Raw genomic sequence first — 20,315 nt, 5'->3', positions numbered from 1 at the left:
CTATACAGCTATCCCAACATGCAGCATCTGAAATGAAGAATCACAGTCTGTTTGCTTCCCATCTACTATTCCCGAATTCAGTTTGCAGCTTTCTGATGTCTGAGTGATTTCACCTCGGGCAGGGGAAGATGCATCTTGAGGGAGATCTACAGAGACCGTGTCAGATGAAGAATCTTGGCCTTCTGCTGAAAAAGCAACTTGTGGCCAGCTACCCTCTGTTTCATCATTGCAATTTGTCCCTTCATCAGCCTCTTCCAGCTGCTGAACAGATTTTAAATACTCTTGTATCAGTCCATTGTCCTGCTCGTTACCAGAGCTCTCTTTACTTTGCCCGCATTCCCCAAAGCTATCCTCTACATCTGAAGAACATGCTGAAACAGAATTGCCACACTGTTTGACAGTTTCCACTGAAAGAGAGCTCTCAGTTCCTTCTGTTAGACTCTTTTCAGAGCCACACAAGTCACGGTCATGAGTTTGATCAGCCATGGAAGAATGAAAACCAGAATCTGGGAACTGCAACAAAGACTTTTCCTGAAGAACATCACCAGCTGGAACTAACCAAGCAGAACTAGCATCTGGTGGGGTTTCTTGCTCAAGTGTGGATGATCGAATAGATGGTTCGGATGGACAGAAAGTACTGGCTGAAGGTATCCCAGGTTGCCAAGTGGCACCTAAATTTTGTGTCACTGAAAGCTGCCATTGTTGAAGGGATTTAACCTGTAAAGTATAGACAGAATTCCATTATGAAATACAATTAATAAAGTACTCGGATTTCTAGAGTATTTCTTGCAATCAGCAACAAAGCTCTACTATAAAATTTAAAGACCAAGTGAACTAACAAAAGATTTGCTAGACCTTTAGGGAAAGCATGTTTGTGCCACTGTTCAATAATGGCTTTTAAACCTAGATGCCCAACACTGACAGAGCACACAAGCCTCCCAGTTCAAATACCTGAAGAAAAAGCAATCTGCTTTTAAAAATAAAAAGGATGGGGAAACTTTATGAAATAACCCATGCTTAAGAAAATAATCAGTCTTATTTTTGGAAGAATAGCTTATTAGAAGATGTATTGTAACTTTTCTACTTTAGAAATTAGTTGCTCACAAGCAACACAGCTTGACACCATTTCATTTGCCCTGGGCATCTAGCAGTCACATCATTCTTCATGCTTTTGCTACGTTTATTTAGCTTCCTTTGCATTTTGTTCTCCTTCTTATACCAGGCTATGATTTAGCCCTTTGTAACAAAACCAGTGTTATTGTGCTAATACTTCTGAATGCTATTTTCCCCCAGAACTGGAAAAAATGAACCATATTGACTGTCTCTTCAGGATCTACAGTATAATGCCTTTCAAATTCACATGTAAGCAGAAAAAGAAGAGGATTAAAACTATGTACCTGGTTCCAAAGAAATCTCACAGCTTCCTCCTGTACAAGGCTCTGAATCTTATCTTCTTCTCTTTCTTTTCTTAGTCTGCAAGAACACACATCCAAATTTATGCAGCTTAAATAAGCAACATTTGGGTAACAAGATCAACGAGGATACATAAAAATACCTACTTACATAACGGCACTCTTGAAAGATACAACAGAGCCTAACATTAAGACGTTACTGCAGTCTGGCTTGCCATCAATAGACAGCTGCTGACTTCAAGTTTCTTTTTCAGAGTTACATTAAGATTCTGCTTCCTTTTGCTGCAGCACATTTATTGACTTGCTAATACTTTAAGTGTGTTTTTGTAAACTGAACTTGAGCTCTTCATTTTAAATAGATATGCTTCTTTAGTCTGCGCAAAAGAACCAACCCAAAATAGCGCTGCTCCTTTTCAAATTACGCTCTCCCCAACTGATATCACTCGGATGTAGGCATGATGTGTAAGCACTGGGTGTTTCTAGAGGTTCACTGAGGGCTCAACTTGATTCAAAGAACTTTTGTCACTTGTGATAGTAAAGGAAAAGAGCCTGTCAGACTGCCAGTTCTCAGGCTGATTCTGAAAGACAGTAACTAAATCTGCCATTTATAATTTACATATTGAGGAACTTCGATAATCATCTCCTCCAAATATGGATTCGTAGGATCCAAAAAACAAACAGAACCAAGGACAGAATTGCATTTTAAAATTGTATCATGCAAGGCAGAGAGGGAGTCCTTCTTTTCTTCAAATAACAGAGGAACGACTCTCAATCTGGACACTTAATTTACACGCTCTTGCAATTGCTAGGAGACTAGCAAAAAAGTCACACGTAGCAATTTCTATTTTGGTTATGCGGTGAAACATGCAAGTCCTGCTAACAGAGGAATAGAAAAATTTATTCTAACCCAACCCACTCATAGAAGGCACTTAGAGTATGAACAGCTATGTGCATAACGATGCTTATCTTACAGGAAGTGATCCTCTGCCATAATCACAGTTTTATATTACCGATGCTAGGTTCTACAGTGAGTAGTTATATCAAGACCCATTTATACCAGTTCTGAAATATACTGGAATGACAGTTATATTCATTCAGATTTGAAAGTACACAGCATGACCTGATACTTACTTTTCTATTTCATCAGTTAAGCAAATGATGTGCTCCTGCATTCTGTTTAGTCGAATTTCATACCGCACTTCCTTGGCTCGGGGATGGTGGTTCCTTGTGTAAAATCCCCTCCAGCAGGCTTGAAGCTTTGTAGCTGCTTTATTCATTCTTTGTAGTTCAGCTGCGCCTTGATCAACAACAGCTAATGAATCGGAACGTTCTCCTGCCATCTGGTCAGGACAGGGAGTTGTAACTCCTGATTTAGTACCTACGGAGGTGCTGGGGTGACTGCGCAGAACTTGGTCTTCAGAGGATGCTGAACAGTTGCTAGTATTAGCAGTCAGGCTAGCTTTTACTGGACTAGAAGGCGGCAACAGTATACCCTCTTTGATATTTTCTTGAGTTTCCACATTTCCCACTGTTTTGTTGGAGTGCTCTGTTGTAACACATGAAGCTCCTTGCTTGTTAGCTGTTTCTCCACTATTAACATCTCTCACACATTCAATCACTGTATCATCATCATCTTCTAGGCCCAAATTGATTCCATGTAGCTTCAGGTCTGAAGTAGGAGACACTGGAGACAATCCTGAAGTAACTGGCATGAAAGTAGACTCTGAGGACAAAAGGCTGCTGTTTAATTTGTCTTCATCTGTCTGTATATCTTCAAGGTATAGCTCCTTGTGAAGACTTCTTTCAAGAAGAAAAGTGTTCTTTACTGCATAGGAATGATCATCATTTGCACTTGGTCCAACCCAAGAATTCTTCTGGACAATAGGCTCTATTCAAAAGGAAAGAAAGCCACATTCAAAAGCGTCATAGTATTTCAGTAACGTATCTTCTTCTTTTCTTTCATAGGGATTCACAAATTGTTTTAGTTAGAATCTGTGTGTGTAAGATCTAAAAAGCTAGTAGTGATAAGCATTATTTCAATATAATAAAGACAGTAACTACTAATCACAGTAACATTTACAAATCTTGCAAATACTGGGTACAGTAAATTGCACAAACTGTCTCTCCCTGGAGAAGTTAAACTTTTATCAGATGGAACAGTCAAAGTAATAACTCTTCAGTTTATTGGACCGTGTTTTTCACCTAACAATCTTACTAGCATTTCAAGACATGAATAAGCATGGAATGTAATTTTAGAAAACAAAGTATAACTCAATTGAGATCAATAGAATAAAATAACAACAGGGTCTTGTTCTGAAATTCTCTCCACAAAGTTATCTATGTTCAAAAAAATATTTATTTTCACATTAGATCACAGGTGCAGATTAGCTTCTTACCACTTTCAAGAACTATCTGTGGTGGCTGGGCTGGACTGCTGTGTTCAGAAGTAATTGGCAGTGTTTTGTTGGGAGTAGAAGATGCAGGTGGTCCTTCATTTTGGTTCTGATGCATCAGCTGCCTCTGGTGAAGCCTAAGCACAGAGTTCCAACAGATTTTATATTTCTTTTAAAGTTTTTTGGTACACAAGACATCTAAAAGAAACTATTAACTACTTTAAAAGAAACAAGTGGTCAAACCATTCTAAAACAGGAGTCTAGTTATGCAGATCCCTACACCTACAAGACACTGACAGGATTACTCACAAAGTAGGGGATTGCACAGACTGCTCCTGTTGCCTTTCCTCCAGCCCCTTTTTCTTCATTACATGTACCAAAAAAAAAAATAAAAAAATCCAAAATGCAATTCTGACTATAGACTGAAAACCATGAAGTATTTCTACATACAAGGAAGGCATGCAGATATTTTAAGTGTGTGCTGCAGGATACATTATCTTTTTATGTGTAGAGGAGTTTAAGGAATAGAGGGAGTGTCTTTTAGATTTGGAAAAAAAAAAAAACTGAATGAAGGAAAAGGTATGCCTATTACTAAAGGGCCAGATCCTAATATGAATCAACAAACATTGCCACAAACTTACAATCATCTTTTACAGACTGAGAAAACACACAGGTTGTTTCAACCCAGCTAAATTTAAAGATCATGAGGTAGACGTCAGCAAGTTAAACTGCCTTAAAAATCATATATGTGTGTATGTATATATACATGGGTGGGGAATTTGGGGGGTTGCCTTTTTGGTGTGGGTTTTTTTGTTTGTTTGCTGGATTTTGGTTTGGTTGGCTTGTTGTTTGGTTTGGTTTTTTTAAATTTTTAAACAGTTATATTTGGCGAGCCAACTTCCTGAATTTTCCCCAGAAACATCATGTGAATGTCAGAGCACTTAGCTGGAAATCCCAGTGTCAATATGCTTTTATTGTACCTTCTCCTCTGAAATGGCCCCAACATTTCTATAATTTCCTGCTGTAGATCAATCTACACTGACAAAGCATGAAATAGCTCCTTCAAGATGCTTTGGTTTAAATCCCTTTTGATGAGATGCTGCCCTTCTGCTTACCACAACGCTTTTGTTGCCCAACTTCCTACCCACACTATGCCATTGATGTAGCCTGCTCAGCATAAAGCTGAGTCTTCTGCTCTGATCTTTCTGCAAAAAGAGTTTGTCAATAGGTCCTAGGGAATAGAGGTATCTGTATTGTTACATTTTCTGGCTTTTAGTCCCACTTAGTTCACCTTTTCATGGGAGGAAAGTGCATCATGGTAACTCTCCTCATCTGCTTGCATAGATCTTAGGAAAACAGCTACTGCTGGCAGAACCAGCAGGCTCTATAGAGGCTTCTGCTGACAGACCCGACGTGTCAGATACGGAGATTGTCAAGTGCATCACTGGGAACAGTGTCCCTCAAAGAACAAGCTTAACTTTAAAACCAAGGAAGAACATGCTAACAACAAAAAGATGGCTAATACACCACTGTACCACAATAGTCTTCATTTACAATTAGAACACAAGTCAATCTAAGTTCCTTTTTGAGGTTTTCCTCACTTTCTCCATGGCAAAAAAAAAATAAATCTCAGTAGGTCGTTTGTTTATTTCAATCAAACAGTCCTAACACAAATCACCTTCAAACAGACCACAGACTGAAAAATACAGAGAATTTGCCCCTCGATGGCCCAGCAGGCAGGAAACCCCTCCTGCTGCTGCTGTCTTGCCTCTCATTTCCCGCTAGGATACATCCTGTACCTCTATTACTCTTCCCATTTCCAGCCCCCACAGCTGCTTTGAAATACTTAAAAGGAAATCTTATATCCAAGGCATAAGACATATAATTATGTTCTTAATTACATTCTCTAACAATAGAGAAACAAGAAGTTCTCACCTTTGTTTACTCAGTATTTTTTCCAGTTTGGCATCCTCTTCGGTCTGGAGACCATATGTAGATATAAGAGGACAAACGGTAGCCAAGTACTGGACTAGCTGAACATGCTGCCCAGGTCGATACGATCTTCCTTTACCTTGACTGTAGAGCCATTCTGCCTTCAAACTGTTAGGAAGGGGGAAAATTGTCACCATTAATGCATGGCATAAAACCCCTTAACTCTCTTGATTACTGTTCTTCTAATGGGTACCTAAGAGCTAATCTACAAATCTAATCAAAACTTGGAATATGTGCAGTGCCCAGAGGAACTGGGAATTTCATTACTAGAATAATGAATAAAGTATTCCCTCACATAAGCATTGATGAAAAAAAAAAGCCTCTGACCAAAACTGTGCAGTCTCTGCTTTATCTGTGTGTAGTCTTTGAGCACTGAAAACACATTTGTGTCAATGAATTTATCAGCAAAGCTTTCACAGAAACAGAAAAGTTCACACAAACATGCAGAATAGCCACAGGGAGCAAATCTTGCTGAAAATATTCAACAACTGAAATCTGTTTTTAAATTAAATGCTCTTCAGTCTGAGAACATTTAATATAATATATATAGTATAATTAATGTAATATAATAATATAGTTAATACAGACAACCCCACTAGTCATTTTAAAAGTTTCTAAAATTCTTACAGGCAACTTTTTGGGAAAGTCTGTTTCAGTGAAATAAACAGAATTGGTTTACCTTTGACCAAAACCACAGCTTTTTATTTTAGTAATGGCACAAAAAAAAAAAAAAATATCAACGTCCTGGACTACATTAATGTATTGGACTAGAATGTGTTTATACTGGATAATATTTACAGTTGGACTGTCCTGATGTCAAGAACTTTAAGAAGAAATCTCTACTGTCATACAGATACAGTGATATAATGACCACAGTGATATAGTAACAAGTGATTTGAGTAAAATAGTATTTGACTAATTGATACAAAAAGTGCCAAATCTAGAAATGCAGGTGCAAATCAGGCCCTGTATAAAAGGGCACATTTATGCTTCCTCGAAGATAATAGCTTTAATATCTGCTGATTGTCTCATTCTGCAAAGTCAAAGAGGCTGTAAGCTTGGAAGGGGGTAACAGTTCATTGATAAATTGCTACCCGAGTTTTTCTTTGTAAAAGTGCTACTGAGAGCTGGGTAACAAAACAAAAGCTTAACTTTATACATCTACTTAAATAAACTTGTGATCTTACACAGTAATTTCAGTGTAACAGATGAAAAATTTAGCAAAAGCAACAATGTTAGTTGGCTTATATTTCATATGGCCATTAACAAGACAAACAGAATTTCAGACCATTAGCACTTTTCCTTGTTTTTATTACATAAAAATGCAATTTCATCTTAGCCAAACTTTACTTAATAATTTTAGAGACTTAATACTATTATGTCACCTTTCCTTCTGAGAAATCACATATCCATCAAGAACTTTAAGGTTTAGACACCAGCTGACAATATATGGCCTGTAGTCAAAGCCAGGGATAGAAGGTGTGGCCATCACACAAGGATTGTTCATAATTGATAACTGTTCCAATTGACGAAGAGACGCCAGGAAAGAAACCTTGAGAAAACAAGATATATTTGTTAACTGAACAGAACCTATTAAATACTTATAGCATATATCGCATTTCTCCTAGTTACAGCTAGACAACTCACACAAAACAACATAAATACAAATACACTGAAAATCACATTTGCTTTTTGAACATGAACATCTTCAAAGGGCCTTCTATTGACTACTGCCATTTTCTCATTAATTATCCTGTAGGTACTATAGTCCTTGGAAAGTATTACCTTCTATTAAACTCTGGGAATGGGGCTTTATGTATAGAAAGGTATAGTATTTCTATGATTCCAATCCACTACAACAGGTGTTGAAATTTTGACCAAACAATAGCAAGCCAAAAGTTGGAGAAACACCGCCCTGTTTTGAAGAGAAATACATTACCAAAGTAAGATTTGTCTTCTAACATGGAAGTCAAACTGGCAGTCTTGGCTGCTACTTATATTTCAAAAAGCCCAAACAAAAAAATAAAGACAAAAATCACAGGCAGAATATTTGTTTCTCTTCTATGGTATTTGAGAAATAGATAAAATAAGACACGGGCCCAAAAACGTTCAGTTGTAACAAGCGCAATTCAAACATCTGTTCTAAACACAGCAGCTGCAAAACCCTTCTGCAGCAGTTAATCAGCTCATTTTTGAACCTTCAGACAATCATTAAAAGCTCTCTATGAATTTAGTCCTCAAAGTATACTTCTGATATCCTTGAATAATATGAAAACATAAACCAAAAAAGGCAAAGTTTCTTTCAAGGACAAATTGTAAAAAGTATCACCTAGCTTGTGCAGCCAATGCAAGTATAGTTATTACATATAAAATTTTAAAAGTCACTTCTATCAATGTGGGTTGTTTCAAAGAAGAGAGCCCATCTTCAGTTACATGCTCAGAAGAATTCTCCAACCACCTCCTTTCAGTCTACCTAAAGACAAGGTGATATATCTTCTATATCTTACCTCATTTAAGTCTCTGATTTCATTTTCTGCCAAAGAAAAAACAGTCAGATTCTGAGGTAGGCAAACAGGGGCAGTGCGAAGCGAAGTTATAATATTTCCATGTAGCAACAGAGTCTATAAAATAAAAATATGTGCACGAAATGTACGTTTGATCAAAACCATCATATTTTTTGTTCAAGCAATCCCTGCATGATGCACACAAAAGAACTACAATTAAGGCTTTCTAGTATCATCAAAATTATTTTTGTTTATTCCAGCAAGGAAAAAAAATCAAATTTTAAATCTTCTCATTTTAAAATGCAGAACTGAAGTATAATCATAATTACAAAAACAAAACAAAACCAAACCCCAAAAAACCAAAAACGTATTTGGAAACATTTTTTCTCTACAGTGTCCATGCTGGAAGAGTTAAGACTATGTTTTGTCTTGATTCATGACATGAGACAAGAGAACCTAGAGCAGTGAACAAGATCTCACCATGTTATCTTTACCAAAATCATTAGAGTGGTTATAGAAAAATCACTGTCTTGGTTCCTGCAACTTGAAAACAAGGAAAAGAATTCTTCCCTCTAGAAATTATAGTGATTAATTAAAATGCTTTAAGACCTAGTGTTTGAATAATGAATGCTTTAAAAAGCAGCAATTTTCAAACCAAATTTCTTTATGCAAAGAATGTAACAAAAAAAAAAAAAAAAAAAACCAAACATCTACCTTCAGCGATGTAAGCTTGGAGAGATCACCTAACTGAGCTATGTTATTGTCTGACAAATCAAGATGCTGAAGAGATAGACAGGAATCGATCTGTTCAATGGCCTACAAAAATAAAGAAGTCAATTACTCACAGTAACACATTTTTAGTCATTAAATAAAATCAGGTATCAATAATTATAAATTATGTTGAAAAACTAAAAAAAAAACCAAACAAAAAACAAAAACCAACCCATCAGATAAGTAACCCAAAATGAAAATCATGTTTTTCCAGTTTCATTTTAAAGATGATAATTCTTTTCCAATTTTGGGGACTATTTCCCAATTCTCATTACATTTTGGTATCAAAATTTTTATATTTTTTCCTAGACAATTTCTGTCCAAAATATGCCCTCTTTTATTTCATAAACCAGCAGACACAAAACTTCAACATCTTTTCCAATCAAAACCACAAACATATTAAGATCTCTTTGCAGCATTTTCCAAATTTCTACAACACTAGATTCCGGAAAATGTATAAAGACTAAATACTTTACCTTAAGGTTATTTCCTGCCAAGTTCAGCCATTCCAGGTGCACCAAATCCTTCAGACCTTCCACATACCCAATACTATTATGAGGCAAGTTTAGCACCCGGAGCTTAGTCAGTTTTGCTACACCCATCATTCGCACCAAACGATTGTTGGCTACAGAGAGCTGCAGATTGACACACAAATAAAAGAAACAGTTTTAACTATTAAACTGCAGAATAGGCTTTAGTTTTTAATGGTTAAAAATCTAATCCAACAGGAACTACTTCAATCTATTTCATTTCAAGCAAATAAGACAGATACAAAAGACTGCAAGAGCCAGGAAATAAATTACTGATGAAAGTAGTCTTCACAACTCACTTGCAAACTTAAGAGGAAATCTTCTCCATATCAATAGGTAAATAAAAGAGAATGAATGAGGAACTGTGTCATACAAAAATAAGATTTTAAAATCAGAATTGCCAAATCATTGCGCAAATTGTTGCACCATTCCTGCTGTAAAATCATACTTACTGTAAACATGGCAGAGAACAAAATACATTTCACATGATTCTCAAAAAAAGTCCTGTGCTAACAGGACTGTAAATCACAAACTTTTTAAAGGATAAATCCTGATCAGACATACAAATTAATAACATGACCACCAAACTGGCACAATGGTGAAGATTTGTTGTAGCAACAAACCCAACCTCTCCTACCTCTTGGACAAAGTGTCTCTAGAAGCTATTAGGTGACTTCAAGTCTATCTGGAGGCACTTTCAGTGATAACTAACATGGACTTGTACAGCTTTGCCCTGGAGAGATTAATACTCTGATTTTTGTGAGGACCATGCACACGCTAATGTTAGTGATAACGCTATTACCACTAATAGCCTTATGAACTTAAATGGACTGCTGCTAGTATTAAAACTAAGGATAAGCACTAGCAACATCAGGGACTACATAAATTTATATGTTAACAAGACTACATAGATACCTCCCAGATCACTTTTTCTATTTCCTTACTATTTCTATTTTAACCTAATCCACATGGCTTTTTTTTCTTCTTGTAAATTAAGGCTACTAATCCTCCTCCTTTGTGAAGGGTTCTGAAACCCAATGGAGAGGACAGTCCTGTACGTATGTCTGTGTGTTTACAATTACACAGACGAAAGATAAAAAAAAGTTATTTTTAAGGTTACAAAGCTCAATTATTCAAAAGCTAAGACATCTCAAGATTTGGGTTATCTGTAACTTTTCTAAATGTTCTTATGAAACACTCCCCATTAGGATTTATTTAGTTCATTTTTAGTTACCTAGGTAACTAGCAAAACAGCCCCCCCCACTATGAACTGTAGAGCTACACTGAAAACAAAGCTTTCTATTTTAGTTAGCCATTATTTATTTTCCTATGAAGACAGTAACTGCTAACTTACTTCAATTGCCTAATATGGCCTTAAAGCAGAAGTATTTTAATTAGCATCACAGAAACATTATTTCACAGCAAATTCAAGTCAAGCAAGACTGACCTGCATCAGATTCCTGCATTTCTCCAAGTGTTCCAATTTAATTATCTGGTTTTTGTCCAGAATCAGAGTGTGAGTATCAGCATCACAGGGTAAGGTTGGACCCAGTTTTTGCAATCCTTGACCTGACCAGTTGACTACCAAACCTTAGAAGAAAAATGAGAAGAAAAAAATAAGCAAAAAAATAAAAAGCACCAAAGTCAACACTTTATATATGAGAACATGTACTGAAAAAACAAAGCAAGATAAACAGATTTGTTTTATAATGCATGCAGCTAATTTGCAAATACAAGTTAACTTTCTTTTCCATGTAAAACTGAAGCAAATTACTTCAGGCCACGCACATTAGAGTAACTAATCCAGATACTGGAAGATATGGATTCCAGGTCCCATCCCAATAAAGAATTCTGGCAAAGCCAGTAACAGATCCTCTGAAGTGGGAAGCAGAGCAAAATTTAAGTAGCTAAATTTAAAGGTGTGATCCTCAAAGCCCCAGTTTTCAAGAGCCCCTAAAATTTTAAATTCTTCGAAGATTTTAGGTTTTGAGCAGCTTGACAACTACCTATGTGAAGGCACTATCTAAATTCCTGCTTATTGGCAAACCCAGAACATGCCTAGCACGCATCTGTAGGACCACACTTCACAAACAACAGCAACCATACCTGTTACTAATAAAAAACTTAAAAAGGGGAGGAGTCTGGAAAAACGGTTAGCAGCATCCATTCTTTCGCCAATCAGAATGTGGGAAACCTGATGAGGATGCAAACCTCAGCTTCCTGTAGAGATCCATCAAACACCCTGCTAAAGCATTTGAAGACTGATAAAAGCGAAATGCCCATGTGATAGTCCTCAGCCAGAGGAAAATAAACAGCCTTATCATGAACAAGTCATCAAAAAGCTCAACCATTGAATAAAAACCTGCAGTTTTCTCTTTTTCCTTTTTCTTTCTCTGTATTTCAAAGGGAAAATATAATTAACCTTTTTTTTTTTTTAAAAAAAATGATTTCTAGGTGCAAACTCAAAGCAGAAGTTTCAGCCTGTGAAACCAAAACTGACACCTCTCTGTTGTCAGAAGTTGGATGCTTAAACTTCAGAGAAGAAACAAACTTAAGTTACAACCCTCCCTTTAAAGCTTCCTATCAGATATTTTAAGACATGCTCCCTTTTAGCAGTATTGCTGCTGCAAAACCTAATCTTAACTATTTAGCTAACTTATTGGGTAGGGAATGCGTGCAATTCAGAGTCAAAGATTCCACTCCAGGACTTCACTGGCCAAATTGTTGAGTGCATCTTGCCTTGGGATTTTGGTGCTTCTGTCACCAATTGTATTAATAGGTTAAATGCCCCATATTCCAGTAAAGTACCTAGTGAACAGTCAGAACAAAGAACCCAATCATATAACCATACCACAGGCAGGAGCAAATTGTAAATAGGCTAGCATATCATTTAATTAATGGAACACACAGTTAAAGTGTTCCATGCAAAAACTGTTACTATATAAAATAAAAAGGAAAACATTTGCCATCTACAGAGAACTTGAGTGGCTGGTACCCACAGTGACACCTACTAATAATAATTTTCATACATTAAGCCTCTGCTGTGTGTTTTACACATATACACCATTCTAGTGCTTCTCTTATCTTACTTTCTGCTCAGTAAATAACGTTGCCTTTTTCAGCAGGATGTTCCACAATAGTGTTCTTACACTAACATGCACTATATATTAATATTCTTACAGTTTGCAGGCTCTTCGGGTTTAGTTATGCTACGGTTGGAGACAAACACTTTTGGTGTACCATTTTGTCAACCAGAGAATATGCTTTTCTAAGAAGTTTCCCTGATGACATTTATTACATCTCAAATTCACTGCCACCCAAGGAGCTCTGAAGAACAGCAATGCAGAGCGAGCAGTACCAGAAACAGTCACACTCCTGTCTTTGCACGTTCAGGAAGAAGGTACTGCATGTTTCTCACTTAAGTAGCCACCTCTCCAACCACTTGGTCATTTTAACTAAACAGAGAAATTTTTCATCTGCCTGTTTATCCAAGTGCTTGTTATGAAAATTCACAAGTGGCCCATGCCAACCGAGCAGAAAGGCTAGAACCTACAGCATAGATTACAAGAGTAATCCTTTTATTCATGCACATGAGGTGTCACACTCAAACTGGGGCACACGGAATGTGGTTTTACATACAGTTCTCAAAGCTTTCAAGCATTCAGGTACAACATGATTTGACTAATTGCTACTTAACACATACAATCTACCATTTGCAAAGAAACTATTTCTATGGCATCACCATCCACCTGCTTCTATTTTGATCTAGGTGTCCCTGGAGTTAGTCTTGCTATAATTACTTATCTATAATGCCAGACAATGTGAGGGTTTCATAGTGGTGTTAGAGGAGACAAGATGTTGGTGCTGTCTTGGTTGTTTGGGGGGTATCCTTTATCCTATGTGGGCAGCTTTAAGATTCAGAGAAGCAAATGTCCCTATTTCAAGGGGGTCTGTCCTTCTCCTCCTTATGACAAGCTGGGGTCCTTTAGTTTGCTTGCTTAAGCATGACTATTCAGTATACAGTGTGAAATATACATATATATCTTAAGAAAGTTAATACAATTTCATAGAATCATAGAATCATCGAATGGTTAGAGTTGGAAGGGACCTTAAAGATCATCGAGTTCCAACCCCCCTGCCATGGGCAGGGACACCTCCCACTAGAGCAGGTTGCTCAAAGCCCCAAGCCCCAACTTCATACTACAAAGACTCATTGGTATAATACTTTGGGAATGAGATTTTCCTAACAGGCACTCAGTACTCAAGAAAATGTTTCAGAATTGCTTATTACTCATTTAGCAGCTACATACATTAATAGACCTCAGAAGCTCACATTTTTTCCTTAAGCTTCTGCTCACTCACAGAGCCCTTAAGCCTTCAAAGCCGGACTTGCATTATTATACCGCACTGTCCTCTCAGACGACAGGGGGGCAAGAAACCCACACCCTCAGAGGAGGCGAGGTCTCCCAAAGACCTTTCTGCCCTCCACTGCAGGAAGAAGGGGCCTTGTGTCAACTCTCGGCCTACCTTCTACAAGGCTGCGGGCAAATCCCTCCTTAGGGGCCCGGGCCTCAGCGGACAGCCCCCCTCCGCCCATGCCCAGAGCCAAACCCGCTGCTAGGCGGCGATTCCCGCTCCTTAGAGCGGGCTGTCCTGACCGCTTCCAGCACCCCTTGGGGCCCTCAGGTGCCGGCCATAAGCGGGTAGGAGCACGCAGAGGGGAACAGCCGAGGCCCCAGCCCCGCGCCCCACATCGCTAGCCGCACGGCCTTTCGGGACTTGTAGTCCAAACCCCGGGCCGACAACTGTGGCACGGCACGGCTCGCACTACAGCTCCCAGGGTGCGCTGCGCGCCCCCGCGGCACACAACGGAGACCCAAACAAAACCCCCACTGGCCCCCAGCAACGGCAACCCGGCCGCGCAATGCCCAGAAGGCTCGCTGACTTCGGCGCTCCCCTTACCCCCTCCAGCCGGGGAGACAGCCTCGGTCCTGGCCGCAACCGCCGTCGCCGCCATGATTCCCGCTTGCCGACGCTACCAGGCAACCGAAGGCTAGGCGGGAAAACTGTGCCTTTTGTTCTCGGTAAGACGGAAGGTCTCGCGTACGGGGCCGCCCGGTGGAATTTTAGCCGGCCAGTGGAAAGCCCGGCCAGTGTGCACGCTCCCGTGCGGTCCCCCGTCCGCCCGCCTTGCCGCCCCTCCGGCTGGGGAGGCGCTGCCCTCCCGCTCCCCTCCCGTCAGCCCCTGCGCGGCGGGAGGCGTCCCGGCGTGCTGCGCGCGGCGCACGGAAGGCCGGTTTCACGTCACCTTCTCTTCCTCTCGGCCCAGGCCGCCGCCCGCCTCGGAGCCGGTGCCGCCATCATGAAGTAAGGGCCCCGGCGGCCTCCCCGCCGCGCCATCCGGTGCCATCCGCCGCAGGGCGGCCGCCTGAGGGTCGCGCCTTCTTCCTCCCCTACCCCACTGCCTCCCCACTAACGCTTCTCTCCCGCGCAGGGTCGAGCTGTGCAGCTTCAGCGGGTATAAGATCTACCCGGGCCATGGACGCCGCTACGCCCGCACTGACGGCAAGGTGAGGCCGGGACGAGCGGGAGCGGGACCGGCAGGAGGGGGAGGCCGGTGCGATGGCGGGCGAAGCGAAGGCCTGGCCTGGGACGCGCGGTGGGGAAGGCAGTGGGTTGCTGTCGCCATGGCCTGAGTAAGCGCTACGGAAATAGCACCACTGTGCTTCCGTCAGTGCCCGGGTGTCAGATCTGCTCTGCGGGAGAACCGTGCTTGTGCTGTAGCTTGGGGTGTTGAGCCGGCATTTAGGTTGTGGTTTGGGAGGGGTGGCTTAAAGCTTCTAATCTGAATTACCAAAGTTCTGTAGAAAATGCTATTTAGACATACTGCATCTAATGCTGAGACTTGCTGAAGCAAACAGCTGGACTTTCAAATAATGTGGGTACAGATCATTGGGATTAAATTGGGAGGAGACCCTTTCAGGCTCTCGTATCTTACAGAGATAGGACTGTCAGAAATACACTGTTCGTATCTACAAAAAGAGGGTTTGAGTTTTGGACATCCTAGTACAGTAGTCTCGCTGTACAGAGTCTCCTGGGAAATGATAGTTAAGTAAATAGACTGACAGAATCCTCAGGTGCTCTCCTGGGAATTTGTTTATACTTCAAATTTAATTATATGGCTTATTAATAAATCAGCCTGCTAATTCTGCCTGTTATTCTAGGCAAGAAGGTTTGTGTAACTACATAAGAAGGAATTGGGTAGAGTATTGCTCTCCATGTGTTCCTTATGCCAGGTTCTGACTGGCTTACACAGGAAGCACATAGTTAGTTGAGGACAGGCGCTTGAGAAGCATGATGTTGGATATGGCTGTTGATGCTACACCTAGATTACAGCGCAGTAGTGGATGCAAGTAGTAATTTGAGCTTTCCTCAGAAAAAAATAAGCTGCTTCATTGTGTTACAAAAACAAAAACTGTAACATTAGGCCTGCAAAATTCCTTATAATGGAATGCCTTGCAAGACATCAGTTTAATCAATGGCACAAAATTCCAAACTTTAAATTTGTTAAATTATGTTCTAAAATTTTGGGTTGTCGGAGCTGTGTAAAGAAATACAAAAGCATCAATGTTGAAAAACACTGGATTACTTGATAGGTTAATGTAAACTGTAATAATGTCTTTCATAGAAACAAAGCTTATGCAAAATACTTTGCTTTCCCAGGTTTTTCAGTTCTTGAATGCAAAATGTGAGTCTGCATTCCTTTCCAAGAGAAACCCCCGTCAAATCAACTGGACTGTTCTGTACAGGCGTAAACACAAGAAAGGACAGTCAGTAAGTATATACCAACTAATGCTGCTCTGTAGTTTCCCATCAAAAGATATGGTCTGTTAGAATAGAGGTAACTTGCTGGCGTGTAGCAGAAGCATGACCCATATAACTGTGGCGTATGAAGAAATCACGGACTCGTAGGTCATGCAGTAAGCGAATCCAAATTCAACCACCTTTATTGCTACACCGAGAAACTTATATACACTAAGACACAAACCCACTCCCCTCGTAATGCCCAATCATGGACTTACAAAAATATTTTCTACCTTCTACTGAGTTTATCACAATAACAGGTACTCTGCTAACAGAACAATTTTTGGTTCCCAGACTGTGTTCTGTTTTTGTCAGGATGAGCTTCAGGATGTGTAACTTATGTTTCTCATCCTCCCCTGCTCTCAAGGTCGCTAATGGCACACACTGGTGCTCCAGATGCACGTAAATCTTAGCTGTGTGAGCGAACTTTAACTGAACCTACATATAACCAGGATGAAGACTGGCCAGTAATGGCGAACATGAGTGCATTTACATGAGTTTATATGTTGCTTTATGTTTGAAAGCTAACCTATTCAGCAAAGGCATTGTATTTGTATTATTTCACTTCTTTGGGGGCTTGCTCAGAACCACAGTAGGTTCAGTTGATTTTAACACTTGTATGAATGGTGTATGTTTTAAAAAATTAGTTTTACAGAAGGTGGGTAATGCTGTTTAATATGTAGGCTTTCCAAAAGTTTGGACTTGTCAACTTCCTGAATGGCGATAGCATAGAGAGCTGAAAAACTTGTGGATCGTATTTCCAAACAGATGATTTAGGGGTTAACGGGTGTGGGAACTTTTCACATACCCCTCTTAAACTTTGGGCAGTAACTTAGTAGTAGGAGGTCTTTTCTATGTAGCTGTCATTGCATGAAAAAGATAAATTAATAAGGCATTCAGCATGAGTTATTTTCAGTGTTCTTGCTTAAACTTGCACAGCAAAAGAGCATTTCAAAAAGTTTACATAGACGTAACAAGTCAGTGTTTTTACTAGATGGTTTGGAGAAGGAAAGTTGATGCTCGATGGCTTACACTGCTGCCCAGCACCATGATCGTGCTCGAAACAGCTGGGAAGTGTCTTCCTTTCAGAACATTCCACTAAAGTGGACTCTATCCCTCCCTCCTTTTTTTTTTTCTGGGAGTTACAGAAGGCTGAGCTTCTGACATTCTTCCAAAATAATTTTATTTATGCCTTGCAAAGGAGAATGCATTGTTCTTTTTTAGCTATTCATCTGCTTTGGCAAATCAAGAAATCAGTTACCTCCAAAGTGAGGAGTAAAATTCTACTTCTGTATACAGTTTTATAGTAGCTTCAATCTTAATAGAAGCTTGTTTTTATAAATGGCTTTAGCTTTTTATTTAATGTCTTATGATACTAATTGTTTGTCTTTATCTTCTGCCATTTTAGGAAGAGGTACAAAAGAAGCGCACGCGCCGTGCTGTTAAGTTTCAGAGAGCTATCACTGGTGCATCTTTAGCTGAGATTATGGCTAAACGAAATCAGAAGCCTGAAGTACGAAAGGCACAGAGGGAACAAGCTATTAGGTGAGAAATCTGAGGTAACTGGAGCTACCCCAGGCTTTTCAAAGTTTATTAATGGTCTTCATATAAGAGCTGAAACTCTAGAGGAGCTCTGTGGTTTATAAGCTTTTTTACATGGGTTTGTTATTTTTTTTAAATCAGTGTATTTGGAGTTAATACTGAGTAACCTCAGCAAGAGAGAGCAGCCGCAGCAAAGGGTTTCTTCTTGCCCTCTCTTTTTGTGAAAATACTGCTTTTGTCACACACAATTCTGCTGTCTCTGTAGCAGTCTCCCTAGAGGGTACTGAATGCAGAGGATAAACCTGAAGTAATGCATTCCTTTCTTGATCTTACAGAGTTCTTATAGTGCTGAGACAAAGAAACAGTGAATGGCAGACACAACTTACTCTTTTTTCTGTGAATTCACAGGGCTGCAAAAGAAGCCAAGAAGGCTAAGCAGGCAACCAAGAAAACGGCTGTTTCTGCTGCAAAGGTAAGCTGCATTAGGTGGACAGAAGTCATGAAATGGAATATACTGTGTTGTAACACAAGATTCTGTTGCAGTGCTTAATTGGAAATTCCCATTTGCGTTTGGAAGAAATATAAGCAAACGCAAATGCATTTTGATCTGGAAGCACCTCAACCAAACTTTAGTACAAAAGTTAAACATACTGAAACAGCTGAAGAGAATGAGCCTTTTTTTTAATAGAAGAAGTAAATATTACAGTAAAACAGATTTCTGACCGTATGTCAGAGGTTGATAGCTAAAAACTTGTCTGGATGTGACATCTTCACTATCTAGGAACTTGGTGACAATATATTGATGAATGCTAGCATCTATTTAATCATTACTTATTATTACTTAATACCATATGTTGGCATCATACTGTGGTATGTGTGTAACAACCTGGTAAGGTGATTCTAATGTGATACATTGTAATTCTAATCCGATCTGATTTAAATTGCCTGATTTCTGTCAAGAATCTTAAATATACAGGGACACTTTCAGGACTGCAGATAAATTGCTTCTTGTTGCTCATACTTTTTATTATTTTTTCTACAGGCTCCTACAAAGGCAGCACCTAAGCAGAAGATTGTGAAACCAGTCAAGGTTTCTGCTCCCCGTGTTGGTGGAAAGCGCTAACTTGCCAATCTATTGGTCATGCTGAATAAACATCTGACTAAGTTTCATAACTTGTGCTATGTTCTCTTCAACTGTGGGAGATAAACTGAAGAGAATTAATCTATGAAATAACCATGTCTGGTTTTGCAGGCTGAAAAAGATTTTCTTGCCTTAAAACGTTTGATTTTGTAGACACTGCAGTATTGGCACACACTGTGTAAGTCTTAATGAATGACCCAGATAGCAGGAAAGATGGAGCTGGTGCTTGAGAAGCTGTTCTTGCCTGAAGGACAAAACAGCACGAGTACAAGTTTATTCCGCATCTATGTCAAATGGCATAAAAAGAGGTTTCCTAGTTCAGAGATGCAAACAAAAGGGTACGTTAAGCGGTGCCATCTGTAAGTGACTTAAAAGGAATGCATGTAGCAAGATGTTGTAGAGGATAAAAGAAGTATGTTGAAAAAAAGGAATGAATGATTTCACAGACCGCATGGCTGCTACACGCAAAGGTTCAGGTGCAACTCATGGGTCAGGATTGCTGGAAGCTGTTCTGAGGAAAAGGATGGCTGTAAAGGTCCTGCCTTGAACTCATTCTCTAAGCTAAATGGGTTTCTTGACCCAGTATGACCATTCTTTTGCAGTTATGATCTCAGCAGCTGCACTTGCAACACTGGTAACAGGTTGAATGAGCTTCAAACGCAGCTGGTGGAATACATTTACTTCAAGCCCATTTAGTTTCATATTTAACTTGCAGAATGCAGGTGAGGTTCCCTTAGTAACTCCCCACCCTAGCCACTCCCTAGAGGGAGTCGCTACTTGCTAAATTCTTCATGCATTCATCTGTCTACTTTAGTAATTACACTATGTAGACAGTGTGCCCAAACTGTCTTGTAGTTTTCATAGTTTTGATGCACAGTAATAGCCTTGGCAAAGCAACGTCCTCTGACTTACTTCCCTGTTTTCTAGGTTAGAAACATCTCAAGGTGCCATGTCTTAATACCTGTTAACTTTGAGGAGCTTCGAGGGCTTGCTTTGTTACCTTACCACACAAGTCAAGAAAGCAGCTGTCTTTCATAGTTTTGCTTCCTGCAGTTCTTCTAGGCTTCAACACCACAACAGCTGTAATGGGCAATTTGGGTTATGTGTTACATTTTGAGTTACATCATGCTTTGTTTTGGGTTTACTAATAAAATAGATACAGGTCT

At 39.6% G+C, this 20,315-nt stretch overlaps 2 protein-coding genes across 2 annotated transcripts; one reads left to right on the top strand and one right to left on the bottom strand.

The window, feature by feature from the left end:
- On the bottom strand, window positions 1–14,837 carry CEP97 (centrosomal protein 97). The gene is made up of 11 exons (XM_074147418.1): window positions 14,565–14,837; window positions 11,050–11,192; window positions 9,549–9,707; window positions 9,016–9,117; window positions 8,305–8,418; window positions 7,183–7,349; window positions 5,741–5,905; window positions 3,809–3,942; window positions 2,544–3,300; window positions 1,398–1,473; window positions 1–717 (listed from the first exon to the last, which is right to left on the bottom strand). The coding sequence occupies exons 1-11, from the start codon at window positions 14,617–14,619 to the stop codon at window positions 1–3; spliced, it is 2,589 nt and encodes an 862-aa protein (XP_074003519.1). The 5' UTR covers window positions 14,620–14,837.
- Window positions 14,838–14,925: 88 nt separating this feature from the next.
- On the top strand, window positions 14,926–20,315 carry RPL24 (ribosomal protein L24). The gene is made up of 6 exons (XM_074154054.1): window positions 14,926–14,969; window positions 15,097–15,172; window positions 16,326–16,436; window positions 17,875–18,011; window positions 18,417–18,480; window positions 19,051–20,315. The coding sequence occupies exons 1-6, from the start codon at window positions 14,965–14,967 to the stop codon at window positions 19,129–19,131; spliced, it is 474 nt and encodes a 157-aa protein (XP_074010155.1). The 5' UTR covers window positions 14,926–14,964; the 3' UTR covers window positions 19,132–20,315.

This window comes from Numenius arquata, chromosome 1, assembly GCF_964106895.1.
Source record: "Numenius arquata chromosome 1, bNumArq3.hap1.1, whole genome shotgun sequence".
In the NCBI taxonomy this organism is placed as follows: Eukaryota; Metazoa; Chordata; class Aves; order Charadriiformes; family Scolopacidae; genus Numenius; species Numenius arquata.
Note: the sequence above shows the minus strand (reverse complement) of the source record. Positions and strands in the feature narration are given on the sequence as shown.